Source organism: Lissotriton vulgaris, chromosome 1_1 (assembly GCF_964263255.1).
Source record: "Lissotriton vulgaris chromosome 1_1, aLisVul1.2, whole genome shotgun sequence".
Classification (NCBI taxonomy): Eukaryota; Metazoa; Chordata; class Amphibia; order Caudata; family Salamandridae; genus Lissotriton; species Lissotriton vulgaris.
In genome coordinates, this window is record NC_141685.1 from 1,433,193,202 (window position 1) to 1,433,210,971 (window position 17,770).

Sequence of the window (17,770 nt, forward strand, 5' to 3'; positions counted from 1 at the left end):
GTGGGATCTACTTGAAATCTTCACTCGCCAAGGTAAAACCTTGGTTGGAAGGACTTGGATGATTGGTCCTAGTCTTCCAGATGTCTGAAAGTTCAAATAATATTTTGTTCCAAGTCCAAACATTTTAGAACTTGAAGAAGCCCAGCTGGACATAGACATGGGTCCGAAGACCTCAGAGGTTCGGACTTAAGGGGTCAGACTTTACTCCAGCAGAGGCCCCCTAGCTGCCATTTAATGTAAGGCCACAAGCATGTCCAATTGAAACTGGTCAGATGGGAACTTCAGAATAAAGGCCTCTTGCAGCTTGTTGTGCTCCTCTAGGCACATATGAAGTCACGCAACTTAATCTTGGAGTTAGTTCTTTGTCTATGTCCAGCCCTTCAGGTCACCTCACAAGTCTCAAACAGTAGGTGCAGTACATCTTCTGTTATTTCACATGTTGAGAAAGTGTTCTGAGGAACTGGGGGTGAGGTACCAGCTGTGTAGGATTCATTAGCCAGTGGGTAGGGGTGACTCCTGGACACACCCTAGCCAATGTGGAAAAAAGTTCCAGAGAGTAAGCTTTTCCACTTTTGCAGCAAATTCTGTTTGCCTTACTACAATCAATCCAACTTTCTAAGGGAAATCCTAGACCGCACAGGCCTTCTGCCCCTGAAGGGAGCCTATAAGCCAGCAGGGGCTTGTCAATAGTAATGAAAATGTCTCTTCTCAGCTACATCAACATGGTTCTGGGACTAGTTCCCCCTCTACTGGGCAGGTGACAAACTGGCTGGATTGGGCCTAAAGAACAAAGGCACCCCTTCCTCTGGTCTACCCTTACACTAAACTGTGGATGAGCAGGCTTCACCTATGTCCCTTTCAAGTTAATGAAGATCCAGGAACCTCCCCAGCAGCCCTTCCTGAGCTGATACGTATCAAACTCTTAACACTAAGCCCATCCTGTTGCCAGGCATAAGCCATTGTCTTGTCTATGGGAGTATGGGAGTAGTTTTTCCACATCATTAAGATATTAACAGATTAAGAAATTAGACGTCCCATGCAGGTTTTGTTTTTAACAAAGGAAAGGTGTAATAAGTAAATACATTGAAAATATTCAAGCATTCCCAATGAAATGAAAGTGGACACAGAGATTTTGGGGGTAAATGAGTCTAGTACGTAAACTTTTAAAAACTTTTCTGTTTTCTGCTTAATCCCTGTATTCTTTTGGTAGTGTTATTCTCTGGTGAGCGCTGGGATGCCTATGGGTAACCAGGCGCTATACAAAACTCAGAATGATAATAATAATAATAGTACTAAACAGAAAATGCAACATCTCTGATAGCTTAGGCCTTCAGCGGCACTTTGACTTCAGGTAACGCTGGGTATCGAAAGATGATGGACAGCCAGCCTGGTGGTTAGTTGGAGCCAGTCAAAACCTTTTAGCTTCGGTCTCTGTATTTACAAAGTCAATGCAGTGCGCAAAGGTTTCTGTAGTGTCTGAGGATTCTGTAGCTCTCAGCACATAGGGAAACCAGCCCATAAGGAAGAAAAACTGGAGTCCAGAGATTAGCCAATACTTGGTAAATCAAAGAAGATTGATAGATATGGCCAAATGAGAAATTCCAATAAGAACATTTACAGTGAAATTGTGTAACCTGCAGAAAACTTTATTTAATTCAGACCTAGAATTGCAATCCCATATCTGAACTAAAGGAAATTAAATGTCCCCCCCCTCTCTTAAAATGTGATTTAAGCAAGATATAACCAATTTTACTTTAGTAGTGGACTTTTGCAAGGGTTCAGTGTCTAAACTGTGCCTAGTACAAAGACCGACTAAGTACACAAGAACATTATATTATCCCACATTTGCTGTTAAGAATAACACTGAATCAACACAGGTGTGGACATCTATTCCAGGAACCCATTCAAACTGAATATTTCTGGTATATCTGAATATATCCCCCATGTAGATCCATAGGTTTGAGGCATCTCAAGGTACACACCACTTAACAATATAACTTCTACAGAGGGTTACATAGTATCGCTTTACAGAAGGACTAGGTGAACCAGGCAGAAATATAGCAATCTACCCCTTGTAGAGGAACCCGACACACCTCACCTGGCGTTATTCGGCCCGGTCACTATGGAGGAGGTTGCAGCAACATTTGCCTCAGTCAAGAGTGGCGCCCCCAGTGACCCAGTACCCATAAGATTCCTCAAAGATATCGCCCATACCATAGTGCCCACGCTAACCGCCCTAATCAACACCTCATTAGCCCAAGGTGAAGTCCCCTCAAGTTGGAAGGAGGCGGTCGTGAAAGGACTTCTTAAGAAACCATCACTAGACCCTGAGGATCTATCAAATTATAGACCGATCTCTCTCCTCCCCTGGATTGGTAAGGTCGCGGAGAAACTTGTAAATAAAAAACTGTCTCACTTCCTGGAAACCAACCATCTCCTTAAAAACTCCCAGACGGGTTTTCGACCAGGTCAGGGCACTGACACCGCTCTCCTTGCAGCAGTGGAGAAGACCAGAGAAATTCTCGACACAGGAGGATCAGTGGCAGTGGTCCTCCTGGATTTGAGTGCGGCCTTCGACACTGTCAGCCACCAGGTCTTAACCCAACGCCTAGAAAACATCGGAGTGAAAGATACGGCGCTGAAATGGCTCTCGTCCTTTCTTTGCCAACGCTCCTTCCAAGTCTGGGAAGGTGAAGGCCGCTCCCCCGCCATCCCCCTCCGGTGTGGTGTGCCACAGGGCTCATCACTAAGCCCCACGTTATTTAACGTGTACATGGCCCCACTGGAGGGGTTGGTCTCCCCATTTGGAGTCACCATCGTCAGTTATGCTGACGATACACAGCTGGTGGTAACTCTTTCTCACCCCAAGCAAGAGCCCTCCAATCTTCATGACTGCCTCTCCAATATACATCAATGGATGAGCGACTCAGCCCTGAAATTAAATGGGTCTAAAACAGAGATTCTTCTCCTAGGTTAAAAAACACTGAATTTACCCCCAAACATCTGGCCCGTCTGTCTGGGTGAACCTCCTACCCCTAAGACGGAAGTTAAGAGTTTCTGAGTATGGTTAGAGAAAGATCTCACCTTCAGAACGCAGGCAAGGAAAACGGCCGGCATCTGTTACGGCCTACTAAGATCATGTAGAAAGGTACTCTCCCTACTCCCTTTCCAGTCCCGACTACTGCTGATCCAAGGCCTAATTGTGTCCAGGCTGGACTACAGCAACGCCATTTACTTAGGAGCCCCGGAAACCACTCTCCAAATACTACAGAAAACCCAGAATGCCGCTGCCAGGCTGCTCACGAATACCCCAGCCAGAACATCAGCCAAACCCGCACTGAAAAAACTACACTGGCTTCCGATCAGGGAAAGAGTGATATTCATGGCACTATGCCTGGCTCACAAAGTACTTCACAACGCAGGTCCACCAATCCTCAACAACTGTATCGTACCTTACAGACCTACTAGAGCGCTTCGATCGGACCCTGAAAACCTTATTGTGGTTCCCAGGGTGAAAAAGGCCCGCGCAGGAGGCCGCCGCTTCTCGGTCCACACAGCGAAACAATGGAACGCGCTCCCCCTGAAACTTAGATCAGAACCAAACCTCCTGCGTTTTAGGAAATCTCTCAAAACCTTTCTTTTCCCTTAATTCATCCCCGCACTTTCATCCATCAGGACCACGAGGTTTAGCGCTGGGATACTCTTGGGTGACTACGTGCTCTATAAAAACCTAAAATAAATAAATAAAATAGAGGATACAAGTGAAGTGCAGCGAAACATTTATAGATTCACACAGGGGCAAGTAGGATCCTTATAATTATACTCCGGTCAGCCTCTAGCTATACTGCTCAACTGTTTCCATGTGACTGTCTCAGAAGGTTGAACCTGTCTTTTCTTTTGAATCCCACCAACCTTGCATTCTGCAAGTGATGGCACATATAATGTTATCCTGTTTGCTTCCATTCAGAGGATCTGCATTGGTGTCAAAGAGTAAGATTTATTTTATTAGATTGATTTAAAATATTTAAGTAATTTTTAAGACCATAATTGCTTTCAAAGAATTATAATTTCAGCTCTGTGCTTTTCTCAGTCGAATGTATGAATACAAGAGAAAAATGAGAAGGCCAAGCTTGAGCTTGGATATATTTTCATTTAAAAAAGCAAGTGGGGATAAGTGTAAGCATTGCGTATCGGCAGGAATGCTAAAAAGTAAATAGCCTGGCGACATTTATATAAAGGAATACAATCATGTTTGGAAGGAGGCATTTTAACCTTTTTCTCTCTTTTAATTGCAGATTTACATGAATGCTGTTTGGCATGGCTGGGCCATACCTATGTTCATATTTTTAGCAATTGTGAGGTTATCTCTTAATTACCTCATAGCCAGGTACTGTAGTAATTATTTTTCTAGTTTGACCTTTGTTAAACATTGTATGTGTTTTGTTCTTACAGTCGTTGATATCCTTTAACTTGGAACATCAGTTAATGCTATTTGAGGCGCACATGTAAGTCATTAGAAAAAAAATTGAGTACTCCTAAAAGCATGTGAACTTCTGGCATACCCTTGCAAGATTTTCCAGCAGCTCTCTGGATTACTGTGATTAACTCGCACCTGACTGTTCTTGTCCCTCATACTGTCCACTACCAACTAGCGCTGTTTGTGTGAGAAGATCAAACTCTAAATATAGACAGTGCTTAATATTTTTCAGTGAGTCGATGGCTCCTCAAAGAGAACCCCTTGACAAGATGTAGCATGTCATTTTTGCAAATTAATGCTACCAGTTGCACATCAACATTTGATTTACTATGCAATCTCTCGGGAGACTGTTAGACACAGCGCCTAATTTGAGCCAGTGTTTTTCAGTGTTCAGCACCTGCACTTAATTGGATTCCAGTGCTCAACGCAGGAACTTAATTGTCAACACCGCCCTTACGAAGGTTTACCATATAGTTGCACTGCTCATCTAATTTAGAGATGAGCAGAACAAATTTTGTTTAGGAATATAATATACATAAAAGAATGCTAATACCTGCTACCCAGCCACTCCTTTAGCTTTGGGGACCTGGAATGGTCTGAACTGACGCACTTGCAGGCGAGAGAAATGGTTAGTAGTTGTTTTGGCAGCGATGACGGCCAATGGGTGGTGCAAGCTGCAGTGGTCTGGTCTCCTGGTCAGGGCCCTGGCACTTATTATTTTACATATTAAGCACTGGTTAGATTTATTGTTGATCTATGGGGAGATTAGGTACCATTTACTTTGAGTACATTCTCTAAATTCTTCTTAAAGGGTCACCGACAGACATTTGACACTATTTCGAGTGAAAAACAGGTTCCTGTTTAAGTCTCTAATAAGAGAATACTATTTAAGCCAGTTTTGATCTGAAAAATGTTGGGCGCATGTTGACAGATATACATTGTTGAGGACGGAAAGGCGCAGCCTCGCGTGAGACAGGGCCCTCCTACATTGAATAGTTCAATAAAATATTACATTCTGCATTTGTGTACATGTTTGAGAGAGAGAGAGAGAGAGAGAGAGAGTGTGTGTGTGTCAGTATCAGTTTCAGTGTGTGTGTGTCAGTGTGACTGCAATTCTATTCAGACCTGGAGCGCTCAACTGGGTGCTGATGACGAGCTGAACCTCAGAGCCCTTCTTAGATACAAACATGCCAAACTCAGTGAATCCTTTGTATTTCTTTACTGATGAGCCACCACAACTCCACCAACGCATTTCGACCTCACAAGGTACCAAGTCAAGCGCAAACTTCATGAGGTCATACTGTTTTTCATACTTATGTAGTGTTGGATAATTATACATAACTAGCAGCCCGTCCCGACGTTGTCCGGGAACAAAAGGCTGCTTCAGGGCCCCCGCCCGCCCCGCAGAAGAGTTGTCTGTGCAAGTTCTGGCCCTGTTCAACTGATTTGGCCCACTTGTGTTATTTTTTTAATTCGTATGTATTGTTTTCCGCATTTTATGTTGACCGCAACATGTGAGGAAAGTGTTGTCACCTGTTTAATGTTTTTTTTTCTTTCGAAGGCTCTTTCCGTGTGTTCGTTTTTGTAACCCTTCAAAGAAGTTTCCCTTTCGTTTTGTCAATTGTGTGGTGAAGTCCTGGCAGTGCTCGAGTGATTATGGTCAGTTGTGTTATTTTCGATATTCGTATGTCTTATTGTAAGCGTTTTATCTTGTTGGCAAGATGTGACGTAAGTCTCGTGAATGCGCAGTCGATTGTGTTTCTCCGTTAAGAAATGTCGGCTTTTTTTGTTCGTGTTTACCCCCCTGTGGCATCGTTGGTCAATGACCAATGGTTAAAGACTTTTTTTTTTTGGTAAGCTGAAGTCGTGTGTGTGTTTTCTTTAGTGTTTTGTGATTGGTGTAGTATGCGATTAATCCTGCCCCCTGTGTGGCGTCATTTGACACTCCTCGTCGATGGAAAGCCCGCCCGGTTTTTAATACGAAGGCGTCAATGTTGTCTGGGTAACTGCAACTAACGTGTGTATATTTCTTATAGCGCGCACCTCTGCTGTTTTTGTATATTGGTGTTACCGCTCTGTATGTGTGAATTTAAATTCATTGAAAGCGCATTTCCGCTGTATGTGTTGGGATTTGCAAATGTTTGTTAGAAATTCATTGAAAGCGCATTTCCGCTCTATGTCTGCATATGGTGCGTTCTAAATTCAGTGAAAGCGCATTTCCGCTCTGTGTGCATATGTAAGTGTGTTGTGAAGTCGCTTGGTCTATTTTTGTTTTTTGCACTTGGCACGGCCCTGTAAACGCCCACATTTGTTGTTTGAGACGCCCACAGCCACGACCACGCCACCAAGGGACTACTTTACCACTTTGGGCGTTTTTGCTTTTTTAATGTATATGGTGTACATATATATAGCCTATGTCCTTCTGCCACATCTCCCCTTTCAAATGGTGTATTGGGTGAAGTGATTGGTGCATTACTTTTGTAGTTTACCTGGCTCAAAGGTTTGTGTTCTCTCTTTATAATAGTAGTATAGATTTTAATACGTGCGTGAATCTGATTGTATATCTTAATTCATAATTCACTGTTCAGTGCAATATATTCTGGACGTTATGATTTAGTATCATTACATTCACAATGTACGTGATATACAAAGGTTCATATGTTTGTCTGAAGGTATAGTACCAAGACCTAATCCCTTTGCTTGTTACAATGGCGTGACATCCAACCATGATGGTTGACCAGATGCTGCATTGTTTAGTTCTTGATTCATAAATGTATAGAGAGTTCCTCTTCATTATTAAGACCCGTCGGTGTCTTAGTTTCAAGTCTTATTATGAAGCGAGACTCCGATTGTCGTAGTCTTTTTGTTCTGTCTCCTCCCTGTTCACTTGGTGTGACTGTATCAAGTCCAAAAAATCTCATCATTCTCCAGTCGACATTTTGGTATTGCATCAGATGTTTGGCTGTAACATACTTTACATCCTTATTCTTGACTATTCTTATATGTTCTAGTATACGTTTGCTCAACATGTATGTTGTGCTCCATTTGTATTGTAGGCCACTATTGCATTCTATCACATAGATGACATGTTGTTTTGCATGTAATATTCTGCTCAATTTGAATCATATTAACTTCTTTGTCCAGCAGTTGGTTCTTATTGATTTCTGTTTTGCATGCCTTGCAGCTATTACATTTGACAAACCCTATTCTAGCTTGCATTAGCCAGTTTGTTGTTGATCTTTTCTCTTGCAGATGGCTTTGGACCATTTGGTCGTTCAGAGATTTACTTTTTCTGTAGGTGACCAATGGTCTTTTTCCCAGCATTTCACCTATGTCTGGATCTTTTATATCAAATGCCTATCTTTTTGTTTTGCAATAATCGTTTACTTTCTTTACTGTAGGTGATTATTAATCTGGGAGCTTGTTGTTGTTTATCACATTGCTGACCTTGTATTTCTTTCTTAGTAATTAACGTATCTGCACGTGATTTTGTTTAAACATTTCTGAGACATGTCATCAAGTCTTTTTCTTTATATCCGCTGTTCTTCAATCTTGAAATTGTGTTAGAAAATTTTGTTTCTGCATCCGCATCTTTAGAACAGTTCCTTCTCATCCTTATTAGTTCTCCATACTGGATAATTTTTATCAATGAGGTGGGCTGGAAACTTTCCTCATGGAGCATACTATTGGTGGCTGTCTCCTTCCTGTATAGAGTGGAGTGAATTGTGGCTTGGTCTATATAGAGGTGTGTCTAAGAAGTTAATATATGTTTTGCTTATTGCACATGTAAAGGATACTTCTATATTATTGTTGTTCAATTTGTTTAAATATATCATTTCCGTTCCATATAAGGAATAGGTCATCAATAAATCTGACCCAAAATATGATGTTCTTCAGTACTTCATGGTTATCAGTTCCCCATGCTATTTCCTTCTCCCTCCAACCCATTGTTATATTCGGGTAGTTCAGTGAGAAGGAAATGCCCAATGCAGTATCGCATTTTTGACGGTAAAGCTCATGATTAAATAAAAAGACATTGTTTGACTGACAAGATCAGAATGTTTGTCATGTTCATTGAGCACTGCATGTTATTCGACCCTCATTCCTCTAAAAGTTCAGACCTTGTCTAGGTGTCTCTGCATCATAAATATTCTCAGTCGTCTAGGGACCCGTTCTACTTCCAGATACTTTTCTAATGCTATGATTTCCCAGTTTTTATTGATCTCTTTTTTGTAAAGACGTTCCAGTTGAAAAAACAATTGTTTGAGTGGGGATTCTTGAGCTTCTTGTGTGATTTGATTATTGGCATTGAACCATGAATTAAGATATACAATCAGATTCAGGCACACATTTAAAATTATGTGTAATTATCCAACACTACATAAGTATGAAAAACAGTTTGACCTCATGTAATTTGTGCTTGACTTGTTACTATACAGAGAATGGTGGAAATTAATCAATGAATTATATATACCACTTATATGTACCAATGATGTATCAAAATAGGCATACAATGACATACTGTCCAACAAAAGATGATGTAATTAGTTTTACTATGATAAATTGTAACTTGCAAATTGGATACATATGTTGTTAAACTACAACACCCATCATGCTTCACCAAGAGCTACAAATGGAGAGTATTTAAAGATAATGAAAAGAAAGACTGACCTACCGTGAGAAAGAACCTTTGAGGTCGAAACCCATTGGTGGAGTAGTGGTGTTCACCATTAAAGAAATACAAAGAATTCACGGAGTGCAGTGTGTTTGTGTGTGTGATATATATATTCATATATTCTACTGGTGATCACCAGAAGGTAGGTAGATAGGATGTAGTTTACAAACGAAGAGCGTTTGTTCATTTGCCAATAACTTTGGCGTAGTTTGATGAGTCCTCGCAAACGTTTCAAAACAAGTTGACCATTCATTTAGGAGAGACCTAAAAACCTATCTGTTCTCAAAAGCGTACTAGTTCTCCCTGCAGCTGCACACAGTAATCAGTCACTAGCGCTACGAGGCCTCCGGGTAGTCAGCGCTATATAAATGGAATTTTTCATTTCCTTTCCTTTCATTTCATTTCATTTCATTCAGTTTATCTGCTGTCTTGAAAGTTCCAGGGTGATCCGTCGGGTGGGGGCAAGACCTGCTCAGAATGTTTAGACTACATCTTGGGACTCTGCTTGAGACGAGTCCCAGAAAAAACTTTCCAAAACAAAAGAAAAAGGGACAGGGTAGAAATACCTTGACCCCTCAGGTCTTTTGGAGGAGTCCCATAGGAACCAGCAGGGCCAAAAAAGTATTACAAAAAAAAATGCTGTGGTAGTTTCATTGGATCTGCCGATCACACCCCATAAATAAATGAAGCGTGGGCTCTCTAGCTTAGTTATTAATTGGCCACTGGGTGGGCCACGGCCTGGGAGTATATTGATGACAAAAGAAGGGGGCATGCATTGGTCCCCCTGCTGGGGCTTATCAGTGCTCTAGGGACCACCTCCTCCCTGTGGCTAATTTACTGTTAATAAGGGGGCATCTCAGACCCACCTGGGGACCACCACCTCCCTGGGACCAGATGCCAAAAATGACTCGAAGGGCGCCTCTTGGGCCCCCCATGCCCCAGACCACCAAAGTGGGGGACCTCGAGGAGCCCCCCCAAGGGCCAGTTACCACCACCTCCCAGGCCAACTTCTTTTTAAATAATTGGGGTGGTCCCACAACCCCCCTCCCAGGCCTTTCCCGCCCCCCGGGGACCCCACCTACCCGGGACGGGATAGTCCATACACAGAAGAAAGATGGGGTCTCTGGGAAAAGAATCTGCCTGAGAGGGGGGCCCTCCGAAATTGAAAAAAAGCCTGGCCCAGGGGTTGGTCCTCATGGCCGAAATCAGCCCAGGGAAGGGGAGCTACGCGCCCTCATTCCCCTAATTACAAAAGAATAAAAGAAAACTAGAAAAAAAGCCATCTGGCAGGTCACCAGAGGCCCGTACCATTTCTCCACCTCCTGGTGCACTTCTGGTTGGGGGATGAAGTCCCCTCGGCTGCTGAGTATACTTGGGGACCAACAAGCCTTCCTGTTATCACCAGTAAGTCCCACACAGCGGGATTGCAGAGAGGTGGTCAGAGGCCACACCCTTTTCTTCACCACTCTACAAACTCGCCTCCTGTCGTACTACTGGTTTGGGGGTGACGTCCCCTTGGTGGCTGAGGGTCCTTAGGGGCCAACAAGACCTCCAGTAAATCCCACACAGCAGGACTCCTGAGGGCTGGTTGGAGGCCTCTCCCCCTTTCTCCAACACTCTGCAAACAAGACTACTAGTTTAAAAAAAAACCTCAGAAATACACCTAAAAAACCAAAGGTCACATGGACGTTATAGTTAGGAAATCTAATTTTAAAAACTGTTAAAATTCACTGAAAAAAAGCAAAGGTTGCTAGAATGTTATAGTTAGGCTCAGATTACCTTCTTAGAAAACCAGTGAAATTTAGCAATTATAGTTACTTGAGCTAGAACTATAACTTGTGTATCTGAAATGCACCGCTTATGACCTCACATATGATCTCACTTATGACATGTCTGGTGACATCAATGATATCTCAAATGACCTCACATATGACATCATCAAGTGAGTGTAAATATTTTTAAAAGTTTATGGGTGTTAAACATATATACTAACCTGGATATTTTAATGTGCCAATTCCTTATGAACAATGACTGGCACATTTGGGGCGTACCATACAGAGCCATGCTGAATAGATATATTTGCTAAAATAGCCATTTCAATAATTATATTTTTTTTGAGTGCACCCCTTTTGCTTCAGAGGCTGTGTTAGCCCTTAGCAATCTCTAAATTTCTGCATATGAAAAGCTTCCACATTTTATCATGGGAAAACAGAGCAACATCCTAAGCACCTATCTTCGCATCAAGGGTTGCCCTTATCCTCTGAGAAGGCAATTACCCTACCTATATCAAAGATGTGAGAGAATGTTCAGTTGTCCATCTCTTCCACCTCTTCTGAGTGGTATGGCAGGCGCTTTTTATGGCATTAGGTTTTTTATAACTAAAAAGAGACATCACCACTGTAATGGATAAATGGATAAATGACCTAGCTCTAGGACACCCCCGCGCCGCACGGCCACCAGCTGCTGCGTGTGCCTCCCCTGCCTGACTGCCTCGCTGCTGCCTGCCGCCGCGTGACCACGACCCCTGCCCCCGAGCGGCGTGGTCCGTGCTCGGCTGACCTGCCCCTGCTGTCTATTTGCCGTATTTAGTTTGTTTTGTCGTTCAGTTTTGCTTGTTTCATTGTAATTGTATTTCCCTGCCCCTGCTGTTTTTTGCCGTTTTTTGATCGTTTTTGTCGTTTAGTATTGCTTGTTTCTTTGTAAATTGTATCTCCCTCCTGTTATTTGCCGCCACCGCCGCTAACCCTGCCCCTTTTGCCTTCTGTACCCTCCCCGCTCCCGCCTCCCAGCTGCTCCGCCCCCCCGCGCACTTCGCCATATATGACGACCGTGCGAACGCGCCAAGCGGTCACGCGCAGCGGGCGTGCCGATTGTGCGCCGAAGGCGCGCCAAAGGTAAGCCCGTCTACGCCCGTCCGCGCCTGGACCGCGCCCAGTGCCAGGACCCCTGGCCCTCGTAGACCCCGGGCGACCCGCCTGACATACACCGCCGCCGCCCTCATCGCACTCAACTCCGGCCGATCCCCAGGATGCTACCGAGCCACCCCACGACGCTCCCACGGACCCTTCAGCTGCCAGGCCTGCAAATTCACCTGCATCCGGACCTGCCCGGCACCAGCACCTGCCAAGCCGAACACCAGCAGCAACCACCTCAAGTGCATCCTGCTCAACACCCGCTCCGTCCACAGACACGCCATCGAACTCTGGAACCTCCTAGACGCCACAGCCCCGGACGTTGCCTTCATCACGGAGACCTGGATGAACGCCTCCTCAGCACCCGACATCGCCATCACCATCCCAGAGGGCTACAAGATCACCCGGAGGGACCGCACCGCCAACCAGATGGGAGGAGGCATCGCCATCATCCACAGGAACACCATCCGAATCACGACCAGCACCGACAACACCCTAGCCACCGCCGAACACCTGCATTTCCAGATCCACACCGACCCGAAGACCACCCTCAGAGGCACCCTGATCTACCGACCCCCGGGACCACGCACTCAATTCAGCGAGGACATCGCCGACTTCGTCAGCCCGCATGCCCTCCCCTCCGCTGACTACATCCTCCTGGGGGACCTCAACTTCCACCTGGAGAACAACAACGGCCGCAACACCAGCACCCTGCTCGACAACCTCGCCAACCTTGGACTGAAGCAACTGGTGAGCACCCCCACCCACCTCGCCGGACACACACTCAACGCCGTCTTCTCATCCAGCAAAGACATCGCCTTCAGCCACACCACAGAACTCGACTGGACGGACCACAGCTGCGTCCACTTCACCTTCAAAAGAACGACGATCCATCACCACCAGCAACAGGTTGCCCGCAGAAGCTGGAACAAGATCACAGCCGACAAGCTCGCCGCTTCCCTGAGCCAGCACCCTCCTGCCAACTCAGCGAACCCCAGGCAGGCCGCCGACAACCTCACTAAGTGGATCAGCAACTGCGCGGACGAACTCGCCCCTCTGAGGACCCCGCCCAGCAGACCCGGCAGCAAGAAAGCCCCATGGTTCACCGACGAACTCAAGAGCTCCAAGAAGAACTGCCGAGCCCTCGAGAAAGTCTGCAGAAAGGAACCCACACCGGACAACAAGACCACCCTCAAACTCGCCACCCGGAAGCACCACCAACTGATCCGAGCCGCCAAGAAAACTGCATTCAAGGACCGGCTGGACAACAACGCACACAACTGCAAGGAACTCTTCAACATCGTCAAAGAGCTCTCCAACCCCAACGCCGGAAACAACGACATCACCCCCTCGCAAGATCTCTGCAACTGCCTCACCTCCTACTTCCACAACAAGATCGCGGACATACACAACAGCTTCAGCACCCAACCGACGCACGCCACGACCATAGCTGCGCCGCCCACCGCCGCCCTCCGAGCCTGGACTCCGATCAGCACCGAAGACACCGTCCGCATGATGAACTCCGTCCACTCCGGATCTCCGACCGACCCCTGCCCTCACCACGTCTTCAACAAGGCCGACGCGGTCATCACACCCCACCTGCGGGACATCATCAACACCTCCTTCGACACCGCCACCTTCCCCGAGAGCTGGAAGCATGCCGAACTCAGCGCTCTTCTCAAGAAACCTACAGCAGACCCCACCGAACTCAAGAATTACCGCCCGATCTCGCTCCTCCTGTTTCCAGCCAAAGTCATCGAGAAGATCGTCAACAAACAGCTGGCCGCCTTCCTCGAGACGAACGGATCCCTCGACCCCTCGCAGTCTGGCTTCCGAGCCAACCACAGTACCGAGACCGCCCTCATCGCCGCCACCAACGACATTCGAGCCACGATGACAACAGAGAAACAGCGGCCCTCATCCTCCTAGACCTCTCCGCGGCCTTCGACACTGTCTGCCACCGCACCCTAGTGCAACGCCTCAGCAACGTCGGAATCCAGGAGAAGGCGCTGGAATGGATCGTCTCCTTCCTCGACGGAAGAACACAGAGAGTCCGCCTACCACCGTACAAGTCAGAAGCCACCTAAGTCATCTGCGGCGTCCCTCAGGGATCCTCGTTGAGCCCCACCCTCTTCAACGTCTACATGAGCCCCCTCGCGGCCATCGCACGCCAACACAACCTCAACATAATCTCCTACGCCGACGACACCCAGCTGATCCTCTCCCTGACCAACGACCCCGCCGGCGCCAGAGCCAACCTGCACGAAGGGATGAAGGAGGTAGCCGAGTGGATGACGACTAGCCGCCTGAAACTGAACTCAGACAAGACGGAGGTCCTCATCCTGGGCTCCACGCCCACCGCCTGGGACGACTCCTGGTGGCCCCCCGCTCTGGGCACCGCACCCAAACCGACTAACCACGCACGCAACCTGGGCTTCATCCTGGACTCCTCCCTCTCCATGACCAAGCAAGTCAACGCCGTCTCCTCGGCGTGCTTCAACATCCTGCGCATGCTACGGAAGATCTTCTGGTGGATCCCCACGGAGACCAGGAAGACCGTCACCCAGGCCCTCGTCACCAGCCGACTGGACTACGGCAACGCCCTCTACGCCGGAACCACCGCCAAGCTCCAGAAGAGACTTCAGCGGATCCAGAACGCCTCAGCCAGACTCATCCTCGACATCCCACGTAACAGCCACATCTCCGGACACCTGAGAGACCTGCATTGGCTCCCCGTCAACAAAAGAATCACCTTCCGTCTCCTCACCCACGCACACAAAGCCCTTCACGATCAAGGCCCGAGCTACCTCAACAACCGAATCAACTTCTACGCTCCCAAACGCCACCTCCGATCAGCCAGCCACGCCCTCGCCGCCGTCCCACGCATCCGTAGAGCGACAACAGGAGGAAGGTCCTTCTCCTACCTTGCCGCCAAGACCTGGATCTCCCTCCCGACCGACCTGCGCCTGACCCAAGACCACCTCTCCTTCAGGTAGAAGCTCAAGACCTGGCTGTTCGAGCAGTAACGGCACCCCCCCCACCCCCCCCTTAGCGCCTTGAGACCCTACGGGTAAGTAGTGCGCTCTATAAATGTCTTTGATTGATTGATTACATGGTATGCATTATGATTTCTACACATAATTTAAAGGACATTTAACAAGGAGTGCGTTGGAACTAGCCCTTTCTTTAGGGTCATCCTCAAACTTTTTAGCCTTCCTCCTCCTACCTTTGGCTACATTTGTTTTTGCTGGCCTCAGGACTCTGAGCACTTTACCACTGCTAACCATTGTTAAAAATGCATGTGCTCTCTCTTCTAAACATGGTAATATTAGCTTATACCCAGTTGGTATATTTACTTTCTGTTTAAGTCCCTGGTAAAGTGGTACTACATGTACCCAGTTCCTGTTAGTAAAATGCTACTAGTGGGCCTGCAACCCTGATTGTGCCACCCACCTAAGTAGTCCTTTAAACATGCCCAGGCCTGTCATTGCAGAGCCTGTGTGTGCAGGTTTTACTGCCATTTTGGCCTGGTATATTAAACCATTTTCCATGCCCAACCCTTCCTTTTTAATATGTGTAAGTCACCGTAGGGCAGGCCCTTGACAGTCTGAACTGGGGTGGCAGAGTGGGCTAAAGAACGGTGATGGATTAAACCCAGATCTGTTGACTGGGTGTGAGTGTTTGATTGGTTCAGATGCTCCGTCCATCACAACCACCTTTTGTACTGCTCGACAGTCCAGAGGGCAGGATAAAATGTATTTGAAAATTTGAACATGTACTTATAATTTTTACTTTTCCTGGAAGTGAAAAACTCTTAAATTCATTGTTCAGTACTGCAAGGCCTATCTCTCCCATAGGATAACCTTTTATTACGGTTTATAAATGTAATTTCCGAATCAAAAGAGATGACTAGTTTATGTTTGGTGTCAAATCACACAATTTAAACTCATAATTGGTGAGTTATGATTTTAAATTACAGTTCTGAAAATGACACTTTAAAAAGTTGTCACTTTCTTGTCCTAGCCATTTTGTGCCTGCTGTCTTACTCTGGTCACATGACTGGATGTAGTTGCCAGTTGAGCTTTGTTGATTCCGCCTAGACAGCCATGCACAATGGAAGCTTAGGTGTGATTGGTAGGGTCACAGCTGGCAGAATGGGAGAGAGGTGCTGGGCCAAACCCCTCTTACACTAGAATAGACTTGTCCTACCTTCACACAAAGGGTCTGACTTGACACGTCAGCCAGCTGCGAGGCAGGGCATCTGCGCACTTCAAGGCCAATGTATAGAAGCTTTTCCCACCTTCCAGAACCAGAGCACCAGAATATAAAAAGGGGGCCTTAGACACCAACTCTTAATTACAACTGGACCTGTGGATACTCTGCCAGGGAGAAGGACTGCTATGCTGCTGAAAGGACTGCCACTCTGCTGGACTGCTGCTATGAAGTAACTGCTGTCCTGCTGTGTTGACCTCCTGCCCACTTGCTTGGGTGAACAGGACTGGACTTGCATCTCTTGAGCACCTAGTGACTCCAGGGGCGAGATGGCTGGCCTCCTGATTTGAAGCCTCAAGGACATAAGTCTTCCACCAACCTTGCACCTGGACTCTGCCATAGAGTGAGTCTAACCTGCCAAGTGGTGCCAACTGGACCCTTGGAAGTGGGCCTAAGGTGCTTGCTAGTGGTACCCATGCATCTTCTCTGCTGAGCGGCACATCTCTGAGCAGAAGTGACGCATTATCTTGGCTGATCGGTCATCCTTAGCAGAACAGACACATCTCTGCTACTGCGTGGATTGGACCCTTCGCAACGGTGCCGCAACTCGCATTACTTTTGGAGCTGCTGCTGCATCTTTCGTCAACAGCAGCCTTGATGATGACAGACTCCGCATCGCAGCCCTTCAAAACGGACCCATCACTAGCTGTCAGCTGCATCCCAATGCTGGACTTCGCCTTTCAAGCCCTGTCGATCGGATCCTCCACGACGAGGCAACAGGACCTCGCACCACAGCCTCACCACACCTTGTAACTGGCGCATCGCTTCACTGATGCACACAATGCTATGCAACACAGCATGTGAGGTACTTTGTCAGCGGGCCTAAGTGGTTCTTTGTACCCAGCCCGCGCTCCTTTGCGGTTGGCCTGAACTTGTGGCTTTGACCCGGTATGACCAGATAGCCACAGGTGGTGCTTTTTAGTGTTATTTTCACTAAAATATTTAACATTTAATATATCTGGTTATACCAATTGAATTGTTATGTTTTGGTCTTCTTTTCTTTTTCAATAACTACTTGATTTTTCTACCTCTATAGTTGGATTCTTTTGTGGTGTATTTCCACTCTATTTGAATTGATTCACCAATACTTTACACATTGCCTCCAAATTAAGTCTGACTGCTGTGCGTAAAGCGACCAGTGGGGTTGAGCACAGGTTAATTTAGGATTGGCTTGTGCCTTACCCTGACCAGGATGGTTGGGTGTTTCGTACACCAGGGCTCACAATCAGTCAACTAACAACCCAGTTTCATACAGAGTGGTTCTCAGAATGGTCTCCAAGCTTGAGGAGTTTTAAAGCTGCTCTGTATCCAAAATGGCTGAGCAAGTGTAGGCTGTATCTGTAGCCTTCTTGGGAACCATGGCTTGGTGTGAATGGATGGCCGGTACAGAATATCCACAGAGGCTGCTCTTCACCATCTCCTGCTCATGCCTAA

The 17,770-nt window shown here is 46.5% G+C and overlaps 1 protein-coding gene across 4 annotated transcripts in view; it reads left to right on the plus strand.

Annotated features, from left to right (window-relative positions):
- The window catches only part of GRAMD4 (GRAM domain containing 4), a 535,734-nt gene that overhangs the window by 450,553 nt on the left and 67,411 nt on the right, over positions 1 to 17,770 (plus strand). For all 4 annotated transcript variants that reach the window (XM_086967284.1, XM_086967277.1, XM_086967288.1 and 1 more), the window contains one exon: positions 4,296 to 4,387. In XM_086967284.1, the coding sequence (XP_086823410.1) occupies positions 4,296 to 4,387 (92 nt within the window). The remainder of the gene's footprint in view (positions 1 to 4,295; positions 4,388 to 17,770) is intronic.